The sequence below is a fragment of the Eschscholzia californica genome, unplaced genomic scaffold (assembly GCF_041429995.1).
Source record: "Eschscholzia californica isolate CP2 unplaced genomic scaffold, dmEscCali1.0.p SCAF_3, whole genome shotgun sequence".
NCBI classification, from domain to species: domain Eukaryota; kingdom Viridiplantae; phylum Streptophyta; class Magnoliopsida; order Ranunculales; family Papaveraceae; genus Eschscholzia; species Eschscholzia californica.
In genome coordinates, this window is record NW_028238420.1 from 60,035,200 (window position 1) to 60,055,191 (window position 19,992).

The 19,992-nt window shown below is 36.7% G+C and overlaps 1 protein-coding gene across 1 annotated transcript; it reads right to left on the reverse strand.

Moving 5' to 3' along the window:
• Window positions 1-7,915: 7,915 nt before the first annotated feature.
• LOC147552651 (BAG family molecular chaperone regulator 2-like) lies at window positions 7,916-10,177 on the reverse strand. The gene is made up of 4 exons (XM_086669669.1): window positions 9,413-10,177; window positions 9,072-9,328; window positions 8,830-8,976; window positions 7,916-8,563 (listed from the first exon to the last, which is right to left on the reverse strand). The coding sequence occupies exons 1-4, from the start codon at window positions 9,657-9,659 to the stop codon at window positions 8,231-8,233; spliced, it is 984 nt and encodes a 327-aa protein (XP_086525795.1). The 5' UTR covers window positions 9,660-10,177; the 3' UTR covers window positions 7,916-8,230.
• Between the last annotated feature and the right edge of the window lie 9,815 nt (window positions 10,178-19,992).

Sequence of the window (19,992 nt, forward strand, 5' to 3'; positions counted from 1 at the left end):
CTGGACAGTCCGAATCTTTTCGGACTGTCCAGTCCGATTGTGTTCGGACCAGGGCCAGTCTGGAACCATACATTAGGTCTCGGACTGGACCAGTCCGAAAAGAGTCGGAATGTCCGGTCCGATTGTGTCCGGACTGAACAGTCGGAAACCATGTATTAGGTCTCGGACTAGACCAGTCCGAAAAGAGTCGGACTGTCTGGTCCGATTGTGTTCGGACTGAATAGTCAGAAACCATGCATTAGGTCTCGGACTGACGAGAGATGAAATATCACCAGTTTGAAAAAAATGGAGGAAGTTGATATTTCATCCCCAAATCTAGGTTGGTTTCTTCATCCCCTATCTAGTGTTTATTCATCTCAACAAAACCTAGAATCTTAAGCTTGATAATTAATGGTTTTTGTATTTCCTTTAAGCTTGAAGATTTAAAAAGAAACCTACGTTTTTTATCCTTCATGATGTTTAATCTTTGATTGGAAACGAGTTTTCATTGATAGCTTAATGGATTTTTTTAGGTTTGATCTTTGATTGATTTTTAGATTGAGAATTGAGAATTGAAAAAGTAGAGAGAGAAATAAATTGACGGAAAAGTGGGAGAGAAGAGGGAGGCGCTCGTGGAGGCGCCTAAGCAATTTTGGGAGGCCCCTACAGCGTTTTTGGGAGGCGCCTATAGAGGCGCCCTTCCGAAAATTCTCATTAGAAGAAATAAGACCTACGTAAAATTTTCATTAACAGTTGAACATGAAGCACTTTAAAAAAAATTCACATCCGTTAAAATTAATGTATGTAATTGTTAGTAATTTAGGGACAAAGAACTAAAACATAGGAGGGAACCTACCAAAAGTGATAAATTAAACTTAACAAAAAAAACGGGGTAAAAAAAGAATCTGATTTAACAATAAGGACCAAAAGTGAGGAATACGTAATGCAAAGAGCAATGTACATAATTAATTCACAAAATAGAAACGAAAAGAAGAATTGAGAGGGATGGGAGTCTTGTGTGCGTTTGGGTTAACATCCCACCGTCACTTAATTATGTAATCTATATCACCTATATTTCACAAGTTCCTAATATTTAGGGGGGGTAGTGGAGCAAGACTTTCGCGGACTCTTGAGAGTCCGCGAAAGTCTGAGGCATTCAAATCTAGACATTTGAGAGTCCACGAAAGTCTGAGGCATTCAAATCCAGACATTTGAGAGTCCACGAAAGTCTGAGGCATTCAAATCCAGACATTTGAGAGTCTATGAAAGTCCGAGGCATTCGATTGTAGACAAAATATGTCCCAGACTTTGGTGGACTTCATAGTTTGATGAATTTGTGAAGGATTTGGGACAAATTTGGAAGCCAAAATGTCTTTCAAAAAACAAGAGACATTTGAAGTCCATCATGTGATCAAACAACAATAATAATATTAAAATAATAAATGTCTACCAAATGTCCATCAATGTCCACAAATATTCACAGATGTTTACGAAAGTCGAAAAATATATTTTTGAAATGTTAGTATAAATATATTATTTCATGTGATTAAAAAATAATAATAATAATATTAAAATAATAAATGTCTACCAAATGTCCATCAATGTCCACAAATATTCACAGATGTCTACGAAAGTCGAAAAATATATTTTTGAAATGTTAGTATAAACATATTATTTCATGTGATTAAACAATAATAATAATATTAAAATAATAAATGTCTACCAAATGTCCATCAATGTCCACAAATATTCACAGATGTCTACGAAAGTCGAAAAATATATTTTTGAAATGTTAGTATAAATATATTATTTCATGTGATTAAACAATAATAATAATATTTAAATAATAAATATCTACCAAATGTCCATCAATGTCCACAAATATTTACAGATGTCTACGAAAGTCGAAAAATATATTTTTGAAATGTTAGTATAAATATATTATTTCATGTGATTAAATAATAATAATAATATTAAAATAATAAATGTCTACCAAATGTCCATCAATGTCCACAAATATTAACAGATGTCTACGAAAGTCGAAAAATATATTTTTGAAATGTTAGTATAAACATATTATTTCATGTGATTAAACAATAATAATAATATTAAAATAATAAATGTCTACCAAATGTCCATCAATGTCCACAAATATTCACAGATGTCTACGAAAGTCGAAAAATATATTTTTGAAATGTTAGTATAAATATATTATTTCATGTGATTAAACAATAATAATAATATTTAAATAATAAATATCTACCAAATGTCCATCAATGTCCACAAATATTTACAGATGTCTACGAAAGTCGAAAAATATATTTTTGAAATGTTAGTATAAATATATTATTTCATGTGATTAAATAATAATAATATTAAAATAATAAATGTCTACCAAATGTCCATCAATGTCCACAAATATTCACAGATGTCTACAAAAGTCGAAAAATATATTTTTGATTAGCACAAATATAATATGCATTACACATTTTGTCAATGGACTCAAGATCTTAAAATGTCCCCAGGACATTTTGTCTATAGATCAAATGTCTTGAAATGTCTATAAAGACATTTTGTCTACAAACTCTCAATGTCTTGAAAATGTCTATGAACACATGTTGTCTATAATAACTCATCCGAAATGTCTTGAAATGTCTACGGGACATTTTGTCGATGAAAGTCTGTGAAAGTCCCGCTCCACTACCCCCCTTAAACCCTAGCTGTAGTCACAGACTGCCCCACCCTGACTTTCGTAATGACTCTTGTAATCATAAGAGCCAAGAGGAGTACGTTACACATAACCCCATATTACCTCTTTGTACTTCTCTCTCATTTGTATAGTGAGAGAAATGGAGGACATTTGGACCATTCCACAAAAAGAACATTTGGGTTGGACACTTCATGGTACCAAGGAGAATGGTAGTTTGGTCATATAGATATAGAGGGAAACAAGGAGAGAGAGGAGTAGGAGGATAATGGGACAAGAAAGTGATAGCTCCCTTATCACTTACCAGGAGACAAGGCCACTATCCGAACCTTAGGCTAGGTATCCTAACCAACTAATAATGGTCGAAGGGGAAACAGGCTCGTCAACCAAAGAGGAATCACGTGTTTCTTATTTCTTTACTCCCACTCTGGCTCTCACTTTCCCTTTGGCTAACCTATGGGTGGAAATCAGTTCCAATCGCATGGAGTCCTTGGGGACTTATATCATTCATCCGTGATAGGTAGAATTTCGAAATTCTTTGTCTATTTAGACTCTCGGGCTTAAGCGGGAAGGTTATTTAAATATTTTAGTATTTAAAATCTCTTCAAGTCCGTCAAACACATTTGGGTTCATGAGTATCGAGAGGTCGGTAAGCAGATTTTCAACTTCTCATTATCGGAAAAAAAAATGGTACATTGGGACCAATATCTATTTGTTGACTTTTTATTTATATTTGTTGCTAACAGGGCTTCTAGTTTTGGAGTTAAAATATTAAATTTTTAGAAGAATTTAATGGTTAGAAAGAACTTTTATACACTTTTTTTTTTTGAACTAAGAACTTTTATACACTTGAAAAAAATAATTTTTTTATGGATCTAAACCATAAACTCCTTCCATCTTCTTTTCTTCATCTTCTTCTCCAAAGTTTTGTTTTCTTTTGATCACTAAAGCTTAAAAACATGGAGAACAAACCTAATATGTTTAGAAGTGATGAAAAGTATATTTTTTAGGGCTCAAAACTAACTGTTTTCTAGAGTTTAGAATGTATTTACCTCTCTTGGGGAAGATTAATGGATGAAGAAATTTGTTTTTGACGTCCCATGGAAGATGTATTAAGAGCTTCAAGAGATGTTGTTTGATGATTCCTATGGTTCAGAATATTTTTTGTTCTCTTTATCTCTCTAACTTTGTTTCTGATTTTAGATAAATATGGATAGTAGGGTTGAAGATCATTTGGAGAAGATAAGTAAGAGAAGTGATGGAGAAGGAAGAACAAAAACATTGGCTAGAAGTTATGGAGGAGGTGAGATGGATGAGTTTTCTCTATAGAAGAAAGAGGAGGTGAAGAAGAAATAGAGGGAAAGGACTAAAAACGAAAAAAAGTTAAACTTTTTTGCTTAAAGTTAATTTTTTAAACCGTAAATTTTTTCTGTATCCCACATAAGAAAATGTTCCTGGAGATTTCACAATATGGATCTCCTAGAATTTTATTCTTCGGAAAATTTTCTTTATTCCCTAAAGTCGCGGCCATATTAAATTACATCTACGAATTTGCTTTATTTTATACTCCATCTTTTCACCAGGTCAACCATTATATTTTGTCACTTCGATCACCACCACCACAGAACCATCACATCCACAGTCCACCACCACAGCCATATGAAGTAAAGTATATTATTATTTATTGGGATATACATATGAGCATAGTATATATATGTTATACATACATAATTACATACATACAAACGTACACACAACGTGCATAGGATTATGTTTAGGTTAATATTAACGGGTCAGAGGTAGGGCGAGATGTCAGATAACACTTCAAAACCTGAGCTGCCTCGTTGATTTTACCAGGTGGGTCGAGCTAACCGCCTTTGTGTTTTGTACCTGTGGGCTCTAACAAATTCGGATGTCCATGACAAATTTTAGGTTCTCAGACCTTCTTCCCCTGGCCCTAGACTACTCCCATTCTCTTATATCCAAAATTTCTGACATGTTTTATCAGGATCGTGTCTGGGGGGGGGGGGGGGGAGGGGGGGAACGGGGGCGGGCGGGCAAGGCGTCCGCCCTGAGCCCCACCTAGCCCCATGTGGCTAACTTGAGTGTCTCTAATTCAAGTTCTTTTCCAATACAACACTCTAAAAAACTCAAGTAGAGACACATGTCACACATACATTTAATAGGAAAAAGTGGTTAAGAAAGAAAGACTTTTTATTGATCAAAAAATTAAATTTGATGCCACATCATAATGAGATACTCAAAAGAAAACTCAACAATTGAGTTTTCTTTTGAGTATCTCAATATTTATTGTTGCCACATCATAATGAGATTCTAGTTGAGTGTTGCATTGGAGAGTGTTTTTTGTTAAAAACTCAACTAATCATATGTGTCAAATTGAGTTTTTAGAGTTGAATGTTGCATTGGAGATGCTCTAAGACACTTAAGACTCTCAAAAGAGATCTCAAAAATAGACTTTGTAGTTGAGACATCTTAAACCTTAATGCTTCCACATTATCTTAAGATCTCAATTGAGTTTTGCATTGGAGACTCTAAAGTCCTAGGTGGCACTTGAGATTTTAAGATTGAGTCTTGCATTGGAGATGCTCTAAGTAATGGTAACTAATACTTCAACTAAAAAAAAAAGTATATGTAAGTAATCAAACAAGTTATGAAGAGTAGTTTAGTGGGTAAGAGATAAAGATACCATGTTAGTGACCCAAGGTCGACTCCCTTTTCGGACGGGACTTTCAATTTCTTAGCCACGGTTATGCGTTTTATGGCTCTAAAAAAATGTGATAAAACACGAGATGAGAGCTCTATTCCAACTCAAAACTGCTAAATAGCTTGAAATTTGGGCTCAACCACATAGGGCCGGCCCCAATTATTGGTCATTCTCTCTCTTCGCGGCCTAGCCGGGTCCGACAAATTACCAATCGGTTTGTAGGCGGCCCCATATTTCAGGTTAGCATTTTTCATTTCAACTACTAATGAATTTTTTTAAAATAAATATATATGGAAGCTTCTGACTATGTACGAAGTTTCAATGCTTTAATCTTTAAGACATATATTGAGGTTGATACATTCTTTTTGTGTCTAGTAACTTGTTTGGTTTCTCAGTGAAATTTCAATTTTCTTTCTGCGCTACACATTGATGCAAAAGTAGGATGGGAGTTCTAAGGACACCCCTTTGTTGCTTGTAGTCACTTTCCGACACCAAATTTTGGGGATTTGTGTAGAAAGTACCTCAGTAATCTATAGGCGCCTAAATCTATAGGTATTGACGAAGAATATAGTTAAGATTATGAGTGGACTACACTCATTTGATGACTTCCGTGTACACGTTTCTCTTGTCGAACTCTTAAGTTTGGAGCAAAACTTTTGCATAAATACAACTCCGAGAGAATACGATATTGATGCTAGAAGTGTCAAACTAAACATAAGTGACATAGTTTTTTTTTTTTTTTTTGTTGAAATAAAGTGACATAGTTGAGTGTGAACTGAAATTTAAGTCAAGACTTAGGCAGATGCCTAAGTTGCGTCCTGTTACTTGTGCGTTTGATTTTTTGTGGTCATGTAGCCCCTATGTATACTCGTACGTCACACACCCGTTGTGGCATAGGCGATGAGCGTTTAGGGTGCTCGTCCCTTTAGTGGGGCATGGATGAACATGTCCTCGCCCTTTAAGGCATACAGACGCACGGACGCACACTCTCTACCTAATGGGGTCTGATAAAATTTTAATTTTGCTTCATAAGACTGTATTTGAGGCCAAATTAATATTTAGCACGGGACCTCTTATTCTCAACTACGCCAACTCATCTCACTTCTCACCTCTCTTTATTTCTCTTATGTATTTGTCTTCCCCTTCTCACTCTCCATCTCCCCCTCCCCATCGTGTGACTCTTCAGCTGATAATCGATGGCAGGTAAGCAAGTAAGAGAGAGAGAGATGGTGGTGGTGGAGGTGATGATAGTGAAGAATGAGTGCGAAATTTTTGTCGTCGACCGTTCACCGTCCTGTTTTTTTTCCTTGGTGTGTTTCACAGTTAACTTTGTCATAGTCAAGTTACCAACTCAATTGTGATTTGTGTGGGCACCACGGAGTGTCCCTAAAATTTCCAATTCGGCTTCCCATTATACTGGGAAGTTATATTGGGAGAATAGTATCACATGAAAGAAGGTCGATCTAGTAACCAAGAATATATGTATAAGTCCTCTCTACTCCTTACTAATTGGTTTTGAGTTGGACGACCACAAACTTAACACATATATATGCTAAAGGCACTCCTTTTATAAGCAGACACTCCTTCATAATGGACCTCAGTGGTAAGAGTTGCAGAAGCTATGAAGGGATAAACCCTTTACAAGTATCGAAATAGATATTACTAAAAATCTGTTACTATGAGACCGAGTAAACCTGCCCTTAGCATACAACAAAGGAAGTTTACTGTGGGGGTATCTAATGTGATTACACTTAGCAGCACTCCAAACTTGAGTTGGGCCCACGAAAAGGAACCAGGAATATGTCAACTCACCCAACCCACTTGGTCCGCTCTCAACGAACCAGGAATATGTCAACTGACCCAACCCACTTGGTCCGCTCTCAACGAATGTCTCGTTGGTAAGGAAGTTCTACAGGCATCCCCTAACAGCTGGGCGTCTTTGACTTTGATGTCTAAGCTCTGTAATTTGTTACTCTGAAAGAGGTCTGGTCCGGTGACAACGGTTAACTCGAGCCACACTAGATGTACTATCGTCCGTCTAACGGTCTAAGACATAGTAGTATTAAGGTAGGTGAGCGAACTGACACACCTTCCTAAATAAGTAGCACCGTCCTATATCTGAAGTGTCGGTGTTTAACTTAAGTTATATACTTTTTTTTTTCTTCAAGCCGGAAAGTAAGAACTTTTATGTTTCCATGCTCACAAATGGCGAAAAAGAAATGGGAATGTCCATCTATTGAGATTTAGAATACTTCCTATAGTAAGTAAATTAAATCGATTTTCACTAAAGCACGAAAAAGTGGAAAAAAAACCAAGAAAAAGATGTTTAATACCAACAAAAAACAGTATGAGGAAACCGGAAATAATTTCTTCTAATGTAATCTAACATCACAATTCTCTCCCTTCATTCATATTACCCTTAATGAACCTACATATACAGGCACTATATGTGATGTTGTCTCTATTGCTTTCATCACCCATGAAACATAGTATAATAAATTCACTAACACAAAATACTAGTACTACTTTATAACTTCACCAAAATTAACATATTTCTCACAACCCCATTTTATTTTCTCATGGATTGAATCCCTAGTAGGTAGGTTGGTATATATATATATAGAGAGAGAGAGAGAGAGAGAGAGAGAGAGAGAGAGAGAGAGAGAGAGAGAGAGAGAGAATGGGTACTTTCATATTCTACATACAGAAAAGAATGGAAGAAAATAAGATCAAATGCACTTAACACAACCCACAAATACACACAAATAAAATAATAGATCAAATCTGAAAACCTGCAGGTTTCAATTTCTCCAAATTTCTTACTCAAAAAACTCCCAACTTAGCTTATTAGCTTGGGTGGTGGTGGTACTGGTGTGGGTGGCGCCAGTGGTGGTAGTGGTGCTTTTGGTGGAGGTAGCTGGATTTGGCATAAACCCAGGAAACCCATTATCAAAACTTTCCCATTTTGTGGTAACCACTGGTGGTTCTGCCATAGACAACCGCCTCCCTGGTTGGTGGTGCTGCACTTGCGCCATCGGAACTTGCCCTGTTGAATACCTGCCCTGTTCTGAGCTAACTCCATTACTACTTGCCATGGAATTCTTAATCTTCAACATGTCTAATGTCTCTACACATTTCTGAACTCTCTTCACCTTCATCAAGTTTCACAAACAAAAGTTGGATTATCAGATTGGATTTTAAACAGGTTTCAGAAATTCTGGTGAACTTCAATGGAATCCAACTCGAAATCAGGAATTATTTCCTGGGTGACTGAAATTTGATCAGATTCTGATCATTTCCAATTGTCTTTCAACTAAAAATCAGAAACTATATTCTGCTAATTTTCAATTGAAATTCAACTTCAAGTAAGAGTTTTTTACATGGAAAAGTGAAAGAAAATCAAATTCAAACAGAATACCTGCATTCTCCTCTGTAATTTAACATCTCCATCAGCATAAATTCCATCTAATTTGATCAAATGAGTCATCAACAACTCAATCAAATTCAAAATTTCAATTTCTGCAACTTTCCCTCCTTTTGAAATAACAGTTTCTAGAGCTGAAACCTACCCAAATTATAATCAAATCAATCACTAATTAATCACAAAAACTAATAATTTTTTTTTTTACAGTGATCATAAAATCTGATGAAAAAAATTACCTGGGTAGCAAGTTTATCAACTTCTAAACTAATTTCAGAAATAGATTTTGAAGATTTCTCCATTTTAGCAGTTCTTCTCATTTCTAGAAAACGTTTTTCTTGACTAATTGGATCTTCAACAAGAACTATTTTTGATCTATCCTTTACTCCAACAATATCAAGATAAGATTTTGAACTTCTCTCTTTGTTTTTGAAAATTAATTTCTGATCTTCTGGGTGTAATCCTGTCGGTGCCGACAACATCTTTTTCAATTCCCCTGAAATCCCAAATCAAAATTTTCAATCATTAAAAAATATTCAAATTAATTGGAGAAAAATTGGGGATTTTAGTTTAAAATTACCAAAACTAGCTTGGGAATTGATGTAGATTTCATGATAAGATGAACCATGTTTAACCCTAATTCTGATTGTTGGAGCTGGTATTGAAGAACGATCCAAATCTGGGTCACGTTTCTGAACTAACATTCCACCTGGTCTTAACTCCCACTCTTTATCTTCCGATCTACCGCCGTCGCCACCACCACCACCATCTGCGCCACCGTTCTTGGGCGACATTTCAGTTGTTGTTCTCGTCTTCACTTTGATCATCTCTTTTATATTCTTCTCAAATTACTTCTGAAATCTGAAATTTCAATCTAAGAATATCTTCTTTTTATTAAAGTAAGAAACCCAAAAAAGAAGATGGAATTTTCAGATCTCTCTGGACTTTAATGGGGAAACTTCATAACCAAGCATTAAACCAGTGGGGATAGCCAGAACAGGGACCAAAAATGAAGTGTTGAGTTTTTCAGAGACAACCCAGATTGAAAAAAGAGAAAATAAGAAACCCCAGAAAAAGAAATCAAAGATTTGATTATAAAAATTCAGATCTCTTGACAAAATTTGATAAGAAAAAAAAACTGAAATTTTTTATAATACAGTCAATGGAAAATAAATTTTCTTCCAAAGATTTAGATTGCAAGAGAGTACCGTAATAGAATTCTAACTTCTTTCTACTAAAAGAATTGAAGAAGAGAAGAGATTAGGGAAGAAGAAAAATGAAGAAGTAAAGAATAAACAGCAAAGACAATTGGAGACCAGATGATTTGATATATAAATATATTTATATATATAAATTAAATTATTACCTATTAATAATACTAAACCCCAATAATTAATATATTTTTCTAATTTTTTTTTTATAAAGGAAGAAAGTTGACTGCCACCAAGAGGTCTTTAAAAAGCTAGATATCTAATCTTTTCTCCAATTTTTTTGTGAAGGATGCTTAATTCGTCTTAATTTTTAGCTTACAAGATTCTAATTACTTACACTATATCTAATTTGGTTTTCAACTTATTTAGAGAAGAAAATATAAGAGACCAAAAATGGGCATCTGCAAATGAAGTTTCAGTCTGAATACGTGAAAGAGAATTTGATCTTTGCATTTGGACTGTTCATTTTAGTTTTAATATCATCTCATCTATGACTTTTTGGGTTCTCTATTAAGTTTTTCATAATTAGGAAATGTAAAGAAAAGGCAATTGAAAAAGAAAAGCAAATTAGGAAAGATCCTAATTCACCAAACTCATGAATGAAAAAAACTAGTTACCAAGAAGGGAAGCTTCTTCTCAAACACTAATTATACTATGAAAAGGGATACTGGTGGCGGATCACAGTCACTTGCCACATGTCTCATGTTTTACTTTTAATCCAAGCAATCTTACACGTTTTAAAGAATACACCCGCCTTACGTTTAAAACTGAAAAGGCAAATTACGTCACAAAAAATCTGTGACAATTTATTACTATTACTTATAATACTGTACCAAGTATTGAAAAAAGATATATGAAGAGGCATCTCTCTATGACCTTTTAAGCGGAACTATGTAAGAAAAGCCCAAGATTTGGGCCCAAATACGAAAAAAAACCCACTCAGGAATAATAATGTAAAAAAAACCCAATTTTTAAACTGTTGGCAATACTTATGAAACTGTTACAACACTTTTGAAACTGTGACAACATATATAATTATGTGTGAACAAAAACAAATTTGTTCATACATTTACAAAATTGTTGAGAGCAAATACAAAATTGTTAAGAGCAAACTGTGTTTTGTTCAGAAATTTTCATGAATGTTTTGTAATTTTAAATTTTGGGTTTTTTTTGCATTATTATTCCGGGTTGGGCTTCATTTGATATTTTGACCCGAATTTTGGGCCTTATAATTTTCCTCTCCTTTTAAGCAATAGCAGTGGGGTCAATGACAAATTTACAGTCATGTAAAATTTTGAGAGTTTTTTTTTTTGTGAAAGAGTCTTATATATGAGTCAAATATGAGTCAATGTCTAACTCAATTTGCGACCCGCTACACCGCTTTAAGGCAATGGTCATCTCCAAAACATGGTTGATTTTAGAAGCATAGCTCATCTCCGAGACAGAGCTTTTGTTAAGACAGTTATCAGTGTAAATAGTATCCATGTATATATTTCTAACTTAGAAAGAGAAAGGCAATGAGACTGTGGGATTAGAATTTTTCGTGGTTGTATAAAGTGAAATCCTAGAGAGATATCTTATTGATTCTTACAAATATGTGTAAGTTGTTATTCTCATCGTGGTGGAAATCATCGCGCCAATGGTCGTCGTGGCGTAAATCTCACCGACTCCACCACGTAAGTCTCTTTATGTTCTTCATTATTCTTCTTGGTTGCTTGTTTTCCGTTACAACACTTTCGTCCAAATTAGTTAATTACCGAAAGTCTAAAATAATCTAACTTCCATTATTTATTTTTTCTAAAAATCTTAGATGATAAACGATCATGTTAGATGATAAATGATCATCTTACGTATGAATTTTTTTTTTGTTACAAATATTATTGGAAAGAAACGTACCGACTGAATTAGAATTTTCTCATGAAATGGATTAACAATTGTTCACTTAGAAATATTACTTGAGAAAATAAAACAAAATGAAAACAATATATATATAGGGAGATGCTCGAGTAACTTATAGGGTGACATAATGATGTAGAATTCACTAAAAGACAAAAAAATTCAAAATTTGACTACGGTCAGGACTGCTTTTGCTTCTAAATGAAGAAATTTAGACACCCTTTTGGTCACCCTCTAAGTCACTCTATCATTTCCCATATATATTTTACCTTAAATTGGTGAACTCCTGTGACGTTGTACAATGAACTCAGGTTTGTCGTACAAAATGCTTTCTAACCGGTAGAAACCACTTCAAGGCGTTTAATCGGTCTGGTTTTGTCTTTGAGGTGTCCTGTCCCTTCATAGAAACCAAGCAATTTGACAGCAACCGGTAGCACCACTTCAAACACGCTCCTAAATGATATAGATCCAAACCCAGCTTACAAGAGATTATCATTTTATAAAAACGGTGAAAAAGGGCAACATTGTTAAGGAGGAAAGAGTTACTGTCGAAAAGTTATCTCCACGGGTTGATAACGTCCCTCTAACAACTTAAAATGTACTCCATTTATTTTTTTTGTGAACATTTCTTTGTATTAATGGATTTACTGTTCGATTTGCTTTCACGAACTTTTAAATTATGTCGTAAGGACACACTACTAAACTTAAATTATTTCGGAAAGACAACTTAAATTTTTTAACGTGTTCCATTTTCTTAACAAAAAGTACTACAACTTTATTGTCAATTTGAAAATTTTAAATTTGCAATTCTTAGGTTTATTTTGAAAAGTGTCTAACTCAGATATTTATTTGTTTTCTCAGCAAATTTCAATTTTTTTATTTCAATCAAATTATATCATCTTTTCAAGAGAAAAAGCAACGCTAGAATAAGAAACTTTAAATAAATATTACTAATAATTTTTCTTAATAACATAACTTCTGGCGATTGGTGGTTCGACAAATCAGAATTATGAAAAACAAGAATTTCCTTTACTACCAAATGTGTCCAGTCCAAATCCCTTTGCGTGCCAACTGTACTCACGCAGTATTTAGTATCTCTGTCAGCTTCTTTGCCAGGGGTATTTATGTAATTGTCGTCAAATATGTTAGGCACAACCTTGTTATCCCTTTTCAATTAGAGGTAGATTAACAGCTAGGACTATTTTGTCACTGACTATGAAAAGAAAACAAACAGGGAATTGCTGATGTCATGATTTTACAAATGACCACGTGTCATGTGTTGATTACAGAGTGATCTGACACGGTAATCAAATTCTGCCGGCTCCTCGATAAAAATGACTGAAAAGCCACCGACACTCGAACCACCAAGTGTCACTGCTTAGGATCACTTGACGCGTGGGCAAAAAATCTAACCATGCATCATCCTGTCTCAGGGCGTGGATGGAATCAGAGGAAAAGAATAAAAACTATATGTAGAACTCTTTTTTTTTTTTTTGTTGAAAGGTACTGTATGTAGAACTTGAAATCTCAATAAAGTATCCAGAGTACATTGATCTCGTATGATTGTTTTTTTTTTTTTTTGAGAAATCGTCTACATTAGTCGTTACAAGACAATGATACATTGTGAATATGTAATATGCGCGATAGCCACTTAAATTCAAATATTAATAATACTTTCAACCACTTAGACAAACGAGTGTTGACTATCTGATATGACCTTACAGGAAGAAGAAATATAATAGAGGTGATTAAGGAAATCACATGTTCTTGATTTCTTATAAATATTTAAAAGAAAGTGGGTAGAGGAAGTTTAATGGAAATTTCGTTCAAAGTATCTTTCTTTTTTCTCTTAACTAGAAACAAGGGGAATAAAAATTGTTGGTAAAACTACTCGTTGCTTCATCCTCAGTGTGTTCCCACCCCATCATCTAAGTCGTTCACCATGGTCAGTCAACAAAACCTATATAAGCATCAGAGGTTCTCCTAATATCCATTATTGGGTATCAAAGGTTCATCTACTAAACACAAAATTTTAAATTCATTCCTTTAACTGCAAAAAACAGTTTACTTATTTCAGCGTCGCATAAGTTTTCGATTTTTTTGTTAGTTTTGTTACTTCAAATCACAAAAAGAAAAGTTTATCATTTGTTCATTGATCCTTCATCATCTGAGTAATACATGAAAAACTACTTTTCAACATCATCACTAGAAAAAAGAAAAGTGATTTCAGAGGGAGGGGAAGAAGGTAACAAATATGAAGGTTTAAAAAAAGAAATAAAAAGAAGAAAGGGTACTTTCATGAAAGTATAAATTTGGTTAGTTCGTTTTAGCCTCCAATTTGTGACCAACTCAATGTTTTGGCTCCCACAAGTGTCAGACAATTCGTTTTGGACACCAACGACTAAAAAATTTCAACTATTTCCGGAAATACACTTAGGGGGCAAAAATAGAAACAATTCTAAGAAAATTTAAAAACATGTAAATCCATCTCATCTCTGCTTCTCTCCTCAATTCCATTACCTCTCTTCTCCATTTCACATCTCCTCTCGCAACCTCCTCATGTTTTTCGACGAAGGTCGGGGACCAACCATTTTTCCCGCACCTTCAAACTAAAAATACAAATTTATTTCTTATTCTTCCTTCTTTTCTTATTCTTCTTCCTTGTTTTCATGTTCTTCTTCCTTTTTCTCTTCTCTCACTTTTTTTCAATTTCTATCTCTTGCTCTAGGTTACCCTTCGCCGGACGGTGAAGGAGAACTACTCCGACAAAAGAATTTATGATCAAGAAACAACTTGCCTCGGGTTCTCCCTTGTCGGGTTCATGCGACAAAGGGGAACCTAGAGATAGAGAGAAAAATGAGAGAAGAGAAGAAAGAAGAAGGAAAAAAATAGGGAGAAGAATAAGAAGAAATTAAAATACATTTTTGTAATTTAAAGATCGCCAGAAAAGTGATCGGTCGGCGACCTTCGTCGGAGAAGATAATGTAGTGGCGAGAGGGAAATGTGTAGTAGAGGAGAGAGGTGATGAAATGAAGGAGAGAAGAAGATATGAGGTAGATTTAAATGTGCTCCAAGTTTTTTGGGAATTAATTTCATTTTGGTCCCTAAGGATATTTCAAGAAAGAGTTGAAACTTTTTTTGTCCTTAGAGATCAAAACAAACTGTCGGACACTAATGAGGTCAAAACGGTAAATCAATTAAAAATTGGAGCTAGAACAAAATTAACCCAATAAAGTTATTGCATTTAAACTTCAAAAGTGTCACATAAGAATCCATTCAATCTAGATGCTTGTTCCAGATTTTAAGTTGTACATCTAGCTATTCTGAAAAAAAAAGGCCACCAACCTAAAAGAATATAAGTAAAGTTTTCCAATAGGTCGTGGTGTTTTGCTGTGAGAGGAGGTTTCAAGATTATAGGCGGTTTAGAATGGGTAGTTTCCAAAAGATGGCTATTGGCGGTTTAGGCTTGATGGCGGTTTCAATTTGGTTTCCCAAATTGGATGGTTTCCAAATTGGATGGTTTCCAAATTGGATTCAATTTGTGTGGCATAATGGTCGGCTTATATAATTATAAATAGGGGGTCTTAGAGTGATTCTAAACATCAACCAACACAAACACAACTCTTCTTTAGAGAGAGCTAGAGAGAGAGCAAGTAAGAGAGATTTTTTGTTCATAGTTTTGAGCGGTGTTAAATTTCTCGGTCGTCGAAGATTTAGTATAGAAGGTTAATTACTATACGGTACCATCTTGGGACAAACTTGCGGATTGTGTTAGTCGTCTTCATCCATCCTTCAATAAAGATTTCTTGTTCGCCCGAGGACGTAGGCTTTAAAGCCGAACCTCGTTAAATTCTGTTCGCATATTTGATTTTGACTTAGCTTTTCGATTAATCTTCATAATCGGATCAATTTCTAGGATAGGTTCGATAGCTTCCGCGACTTTTAGTTATAACAATTGGTACCAGAGCCTTGTTGAGATTGAACGAAGAGAAGATGGGATCGAGAAGTGGTACGGTCAAAGCAGGGAAATATGAGATAGAGAAGTTCAATGGGAAAAACGATTTTTCTTATTGGCGGATGCAGATGAAGAATCTGTTAATCTCGCAGAAATTACACAAGACGTTGACGGGAAAGAAACCAGGAGATATGTCAGATGAGGATTGGGAGGAGTTAGATCTCGAAGCACGGGCTACCATTATGTTGTGTCTTGAGAGGGACGTGGCGTTCCTAGTAGACGGAGAAACAACGGCGGCGGGTGTGTGGTTAAAGCTAGAAAGCAGTTTCATGACGAAAACTTTAACGAATCGGGTCTACTTAAAATCCAAATTATTCACATGTAGAATGGAAGAGGGTTCTTCTATTCAGGAATATGTGAATAGGTTTGACAGGATTATCTCAGATTTGAAGGATATTGATGTTAAGGTTGAGGATGAGGACCAAGCCCTCATATTGTTACTTTCATTGCCTAAATCCTATGAGAACCTTGTTCAAACTTTGATGCTTGTTGGAGATAGTCTAAGCATGGAAAAGACGAGAAATTCGCTATTAGCGGATGACCTTCGTAAGGTTGCTACTAGCAGTATGGCGTCGGGTGGAGTAGACAAGGATCAAGCACAAGGGTTGTTTGTAACGAGGGGGAGGAGTAATGAAAGGGGAAAGGGAAAGGGCGGGAAATCTAGATCCAAATCTAGAGGCTCTTTCAAGAAAACGTGCTTTAGTTGTGGTGAGCTTGGCCACTTTAAAGCGGCTTGTCCAAAGAGAAAGTTGAAGCAAAAGAACGAAGGCTACAAGGAGAAACAAGAGATGCAAGAGGCGGGATATGTGTCAGAAGAGGCGGACGAATGTTTCTCGGTCACAGAGGTGTCTGAGAAGATATTCGATAAGTGGATGCTTGATTCAGGGGCGTCACACCATATGTGCCCAAATAGGGAGATGTTTACTACCTATAGGAGTATAGATGGTGGTACAGTTATACTGGGTGATGATAGTATATGTAAAACTGTGGGACTCGGAACAATACGGATCAAGATGCACGATGGAGTGGTGAGAACATTGACGGACGTAAGACACATACCCGATTTGCGGAAAAATCTAATTTCCCTTGGTGTGTTGGAGCGGAACGGCTGTAAGATAATTATAGAGAATGGCTCCATAAGAGTCGTTAAGGGTTCTTTGGTGGTAATGAGAGGTACTCGTTACGGTAATTTATACAAACTTTTGGGGACAACAATTACGGGAGATGTAGCAGTAGGAATCAGTGGAAGGGATCCAACGGCTAGTACGAGGCTTTGGCATATGCGCCTTGGGCATATGTCAGAAAAGGGTCTATCTTTGATGTGCGGGAAAGGCTTGTTGAAGGACATGAAGAAGCCTTGCATGGAGTTTTGTGAGCATTGTGTGTTCGGGAAGGCACACAGGGTGACGTTCTCTACAAGCAAGCACAGGAGCAAAGAGGTATTAGACTACGTACACACCGATGTCTGGGGACCGGCAAAGTTACCTTCCAAGGGTGGTTCCAGGTATTTTGTTACATTCGTTGATGATCATTCGAGATTTGTCTGGCTTTATTTTCTGAAGCATAAGAATGAGGTATTCAACACATTCCTGGTGTGGAAAGCAATGGTTGAGAACAAAACTGGTCGAAAGCTGAAGACGTTAAGGTCGGATAATGGGACCGAGTACACGGATGGGGCATTCAAGGAGTTTTGTAATCAGGAAGGCATTGTGAGGCACTGGACAGTAGTAAACACACCTCAGCAGAATGGAGTCGCAGAAAGATTGAACCGTACACTACTTGAGAAGGCTAGATGTATGCGCTCCAATTCGGGATTAGGCGTAGAATGGTGGGCAGAATCTGTTGCTACAGCTTGTTATATTGTGAACAGGTCTCCACATTCTTCTTTAGATGGCGGCATACCTTACGAGGTGTGGTCAGGTGAACATGCAGATTACGGGAGACTTAAGGTTTTCGGTTGTACGGCCTATTACCATGTTAAAGGTAACAAACTTGACAATAGAGCAAAGAAGGCAATTTTCTTAGGATATGCTACAGGAGTCAAGGGTTATCGGCTATGGTGTACGGAAGACAAGAAGTTTGTAATCAGCAGAGATGTGGTGTTTGATGAGTCATCTATTGTAGCTATGGCGGAAGCTACGGTGCCTAGTTGTGGTGATGTTGGGTCTACTAAAGCTCAAGTAGTGGAAGTAGAAGCCGAAGACCAACGGGTTTCTAGGAATCATGATCAGGTGGAGCATCAGGATAATACTCAGGATGAGAAAATTGATGAACCCGATCATGAGGAGGTTCAAGGGGAAGGTACACAAGTTTTACAACAACAGCAGCAGGATGTTTCGGTACACACTAGGCCGAAACGGTTATATAAGCCGGTACAGAGGTTAGGGTCAGACAAACCTCTTAGGCATTACGGGCAGGCAAATGTGGTTGAATATGCACTCTCGGTGGAAGACGACGAGCCGATCACCTTCAAACAAGCTATCACCGCGGCGGAAAGAGAGAGTTGGTTGGTTGCTATGCAAGAAGAGATGGAGTCTCTTCACAAGAACCAGACATGGGAGGTTGTCCCATTGCCCGAAGGTAAGTCTGTTATTGGTTGTAAATGGGTGTACAAGAAGAAAGAGGATTCTTCCGAAATCAAGGGTACAAGGTATAAGGCAAGACTAGTGGCCAAGGGTTATGCACAGAAAGAAGGGGTCGACTACAATGAGATTTTCTCACCGGTCGTGAAACATACTTCTATTCGGGTGCTATTGAGTATTGTTGCTCACAGGGATCTTGAGCTGGAACAACTCGATGTTAAAACCGCCTTCTTGCACGGTGATTTGGAAGAAGAAATTTATATGGCTCAACCTGAGGGATACAAGGTTGAGGGCAAAGAAAATCAAGTATGTCGTTTGAGGAAATCTCTTTACGGATTGAAACAATCCCCTCGCCAATGGTACAAACGATTTGATTTTTTCATGCTAAAGCATGGTTTTCGCAGAAGTGACTATGATTGTTGTGTATACATCAAGAAACTTCGCGAAGGTAACTTTATTTATCTCCTTTTGTATGTGGATGACATGCTTATTGCTTCTCGAAGCATGGTGGAGATAGATAAGTTGAAATCTCAACTCAGTCAAGAGTTTGAGATGAAAGACATGGGCGCTGCAAAGAAAATACTGGGAATGGAGATTAAGAGAGAGCGGTCAAGTAAGAAACTGTACTTGAATCAGAAAGGTTACATCGAACGAGTAGTTTCTCTATTCGGGATGCAGAATGCGAAGGCGGTGTCAACACCTTTGGCACCACACTTCAGGCTCTCGGGAAAACAATCTCCCACTACTACGGTGGAGAAGGATCATATGGATCGTGTACCGTATGCTAGTGCAGTTGGCAGTTTGATGTACGCTATGGTGTGTACTCGTCCGGATATTTCACAAGCGGTCAGTGTGGTTAGTAGGTTTATGGCAAACCCGGGGAAGACACATTGGGAAGCTGTGAAGTGGGTCTTGAGGTACTTGAAGGGTACCGTTGATACGGGTTTGTGCTTTGGTGGAGACACATGTCAGGTAAGCGGTTATGTTGACTCGGATTATGCTGGCGATCTAGATAGAAGACGATCTACTACTGGTTATGTATTTAAGGTACATGGTGCTCCAGTTAGTTGGCGATCGATGTTACAATCTACAGTTGCGTTATCTACTACGGAGGCCGAGTATATGGCTATGGCCGAGGGTGTGAAGGAAGCACTGTGGTTGTGGGGTCTTCTGGATGATCTAGGGATTAAGCAGGAGTGCGTGGATGTATGGTGTGATAGTCAAAGTGCGATCCACTTGGCGAAGAATCAGGTTCACCATGCTCGCACTAAGCATATCGATGTCAGGTATCACTTTGTACGAGATGTCATAGAGGAAGGTGATGTTTCTCTCATGAAGGTACACACAGATGAGAATCCCGCGGATATGTTGACTAAAGTGGTGACGTGTAGCAAGTTTCAGCATTGCCTGGAATTGCTGCAAATCGGCTCGTGCTAAGTTGCCCAAAGGGCGTAAT